At 32.0% G+C, this 4,741-nt stretch overlaps 1 protein-coding gene across 1 annotated transcript in view; it reads left to right on the forward strand.

The window, feature by feature from the left end:
* Positions 1 to 673: 673 nt before the first annotated feature.
* LOC105524004 (arylacetamide deacetylase-like 2) overlaps positions 674 to 4,741 on the forward strand; it is a 26,074-nt gene continuing 22,006 nt past the window's right edge. The window contains exon 1 of the mRNA XM_011959088.1: positions 674 to 733. Coding sequence (XP_011814478.1) covers positions 674 to 733 — 60 coding nt within the window. The remainder of the gene's footprint in view (positions 734 to 4,741) is intronic.

Consider the following 4,741-nt stretch of genomic DNA (forward strand, 5'->3'; position numbering starts at 1 on the left):
TGGATTGAAAATTTTCAAATTTACTATAAGATAAACACTTCATAAATATTTCTGGAGTCAATGAATTACTTCTGTAACTTGGACAGGAATATCAGCTTCCTCATTTTTGTCTAAAGTTAATGATCACAGGGGATTTTAATTTTGTTCATGATCTGTGTTAAAGGGATTAGCCTTGAGATTGGCTAAATGTTACCTGAAAGGTTTTATTTTGTTTGGTTTTTAACCTCTTCTCAGTAATCTTTGCAACATAGCCATTGGGAAAATTGATTTCATGTTTCTGAGAATACTAATAAAGTCTATTGTGCTGGGATGATTTTGGTGTCACAAGGTAAGAAAATAACTTCTGCCAGTATTTTTACTTGTTTGCTACTAATGCATATTTGGGATATATTGTAAATTCAGTTTCAGAAATAGTGTGTAATTGTTGCACTAGTTACTACTATCTGTTAATCTTGGAACTGAATGTCAAATCAGTGCTAAAATCATCATGTTACTGAAGAGAGTTTACTTCCTGCCTTTGACCTACTATTTAACACTTGATATATATGGGGTGACATTCAATCATCACTCTACAGAGGTTAGAAAAAGAATTATCATGGGGTGCAGAACTCTGTTCTTTGCACTATCTTGTATTCTTTTTGCTTATTATATTTCTGCTCCGATTCCAGAAAACATGGAAGAAACCTGGAAAGTAGGGACCATTAATGCTCTGGTGAAAATGCTTTCATTTACGGTAATTTTTCTTTTTCCCTAGGGAACAGGGATGTCTTGTTATAAGTACATGTAAATTTTATTTCAGTTAGTATTTTGAGAAAGACTTAAATCAACCAAATAATGTTAATATGTTTAATTTAATTAATCATTAACATGTTTACTTAAATCTACACAAAGCAGGAGAGAAAATTATTGCTGATAACAGTATATCTCTAAAGATAAAGATTATATATTATAATAAGAATAAAAGAAATGGTATTCTGTAAAGGAAATTTAGGGGATTATTAAATCACTTGATTATATTTGACATTTCTGAAGAAACTTAGTCTCATATATTCTTTAACAACTTACATGTGTATAATTATTATGTTTTTACATTTTGATGTGTATTTAGTATCTCTACTGTTTAATATTTTTCTCTTTTGAAGTGGTTTTCTCCAGAACTCTTTACACTCTTTGAATTATTGAGAACCCCAATGAGCTTTATTATATAGGTTATATTTATCAATATTAACTGGTGATAATTCCATTACAAATTAACATAAATGATATATTTTTATCAAAAGAAAATATATTTTTTAAAATAGAAAAAAACAGTTACGCTAGTGGCATTCTTTTTCATTATTATTCTTTTTAATGTCTCCATGGAAGATAGCTGGATTCTCATATTTAGTCTGTTGTGATATCACGTGTCATGTAGCTTCTGGAAAACTCAGCTACATACTCATGGGTGAACTAGATTTTTTTTAAAAGTCAGAAAGAGGCATAATATTATGCGCACTTCCTGAATGTGTCTCAGAGACCCATAAGCATTGCAAGATCACACTTTGAGATCTGCTGCTCTTACCTACCTTAATCCTAAATTGCTAGATTTTAGAATTTTTTTATGACCATGCCAGAATTTGAATTCAAATCTGCCATGTTGAAGATACCACACTCCTCCTCTCAAAACATACCGGTATCTGGAAGCCTCATAGATAATAGTGATAACAAGAAACTGGGGAGAAAGCAGCAACAGACAATAAGTGATCAGAGGAAAGAGAGCAAGGCATGGGATATGAGAAAGAGACTGCCTGCTATGCTACCCAGAAGAGATGACAGATTTCTCAGACTAGAAACCTGAGGCATCTTCTATTCAAAGTCCAAAGTGTGCTGAATGACCTCAGCCTCCCATTTTTTAAATATTAATTGCTAGTGTCTTGTCTTATTCACTGAACAACAGAGGAAAAGTGTATGAGCAAGGGCCAGCCCTACAGTGACTGTTGTTATCTTCCCTGAATAGCTCACATATCTTTAGAGTGACTAATGCTTATTTCCTCAATGTAAGCACATTCTGCAACTGTAAGAATTTTACTTTTACTTTCTCAGATAAAAAATAGAATTGAGACATTGTACATCTAAAATAGAATTGCGTTATGCATTTGTTTATATATATGTATTATATATATACACACAATTAGAAAGAAAATATTGAGAAAGAATTATTTTGATGATTATTCTAGTGCTGATCAACTTCTACTTGCTTAAGGGGTAACAGTTCTTTTATTGTCATTACTAAATTACAATAACTCAAGTGATTCTTGGAGAGATGCTAATTTTTAAATATATGTCAGGGAAACCTATATTATGTTTCTTGATAAAAATGATGTAAAAAATACTCTGCAGTTACACATTCAAATTTTATAGTATAAAGTAGGAGACAAACATGAGTTTTAAAGACAACAAGATCTTAGAGAGTTTATCTAATTCTTCAGTGGCTCAGTTTTTTCAACTGCAAGATGAGAAGGCTAATCAACAAACTATGGTGTTACTATGAAAATAGGTTGGCATCTATCCCATAATACCATTTAATAATGTCTAGAATAGTTGCTGATTATTATTTAATAGAGAGGTAGTCAGCATCTATTCCATGAGAGAAGCTGTGAGAGATGAGGAAACAAAAATTAAACTTAATTTAATAAAATTAAAATAAAACTAGCTATAGAAGTTAATTTTAAAATGACACATTTGCTAAATTGAAGAAATCTTTCATTGTAATTATCATTGACAAGGAATGAATATTTTATTCAACATTTTCTATCCAAGATTATTTTCAATATGTATTAATAATATAGCTAAATTTACTGAATACTTAATGATATGCTTACTGTATTTTAATGTCCTTATAAGTATTATTTAACCTTTACAACTACACTTTGAAGGAGTCACTATTATTATAGTTATTTTATTGATGAGGAAAATGAGGTATAGGGAGTAAGCAAACCAGTCATGCAGTCATACATGTAGTTGATAAATTGAAGAATTAGGAATCAAACCCAGACAGTCTAGATTCAGGCTCTGTAATTTTAAATCATTGTGCCAATTTTACAATTTAATTTTAAATTTTCAGTAAAATTAACTCTTTTGGTTGTATAGACCTTTGAGTTTCAACAAAGGTATAGAGTCATATAACTGCCACCACAATCAAGATATGGAAACATAATCCCTCCAAACCATACTGTTCCTTTGTGGCAAACATTTCTCCACCCTTAGTCTGCTGTGATCCTTGATCCTTATGATCTTTATATAAGGATCCACTGATCCTTATATTTCCTTATAGTTTGCCCTTGCCATAATGTCATATAAACTGACTCATGCTGCATATGGCCTTTTGAGTCTGGCTTCCTTCACTTAGCATATTCTTTTGAAAGTAATCCATGTTGTTGAAAGATGAAAACTTAAATCTTTTTTTTTTTTTTTTTTTTGAGATTGTATCTCACTCTGTCACCCAGACTGGAGCATAGTGGCACAATGTCGGCTTACTGAAACCTCTGCCTCCCAGGCTCAGGTGATCCTCCCACTTCAGCCTCCCAGGTAGCTAGGATCACAGGTGTGAATGTGGATTATGTGAATAACCATACCTGGCTAAGTTTTTGTATTTTTGATAGAGGCGAGATTTCAACATGTTGCCCAAGCTGTCCTCAAACTCCTGACTCAATCTATCCTCCTGCCTTGGCCTCCCAAAGTGCTGGGATTATAGGCATGAGCCACTGAGCCCAGCCTTAAATAATTTTTAAAGCTATATAGTGTTCCATTATACAGTGTATCGCAGTTTGTCCATAATAGTCAGTTGAAGATTATTTGAGTTGTTTCCACTTTGGGATGGATATGAATAAATCTGCTCAAACATTCATATATAGCAAACTTGTTTAACCTTTGGCCCATGGCAGCCCAGGACTGCTTTGAATGTGGCCCAACACAAATTTGTGTTATAGGCCTGATATAGGCTTTTGTGTGAAAAAGTTTTTATTTCTGTTCATTAAATACCTGGAACTAGATTTGTTGGGTTATATTATAAGTGTATATTGCATTTCCTAGGACCTGACAGTTTTGCAAAAGGTCTGTATGATTTTGCATTTATAGCACCAATATAAAAAAGTTCCAGTTAACTCTGCATCTATACCAGTACTTAGTATTTTCAGGCTTTTTAAAATTGAATATTCTTTGTAAAAGATGAGGGGGACATATTTCTGTTGTTTCATTTCTGAATTCTCTTCTCTTCCTTTATCAGTCTAGGATTTGAGCAATACTGCACTGTATTAATTACTGCAGCTTTTTAGGAAGTCTTGAAATCAGGTTGTATGAGTTCTCCAACTATGTTCTCCACTTTCAAAGTAAAGTTGTTTAGGTTTTTAAATATATTTGATGGTTTTCTGTTTATTTCACTCAATTACCAAGTGGAGGTGTCTAAGAATAATTGTGGATCATCTATTTCTCCTTTCAATTCCATCAGTTTTTGAATCATGTATTTTGAGGTTCCTTTAATGGGTATTCATTTTTCATTATTGTCTTTTTGGTAAATTATTTTTGTCATTATGTAATATATGTCTTTATCCTTAGTCATTTTTCTTGATCTGAAGTCTACTTTGTGTGATGTTATTATAACCACTATAGTTTTCCATTAATTATTGTTTGCATGTTTTATCCCTTTACTTTTCAATAGTCTCTATCATTATATTTAAGATGAATTGATGAATTTCTTTTCTTT

The sequence above is a fragment of the Colobus angolensis genome, unplaced genomic scaffold, assembly GCF_000951035.1.
Source record: "Colobus angolensis palliatus isolate OR3802 unplaced genomic scaffold, Cang.pa_1.0 Scaffold48, whole genome shotgun sequence".
In the NCBI taxonomy this organism is placed as follows: Eukaryota; Metazoa; Chordata; class Mammalia; order Primates; family Cercopithecidae; genus Colobus; species Colobus angolensis.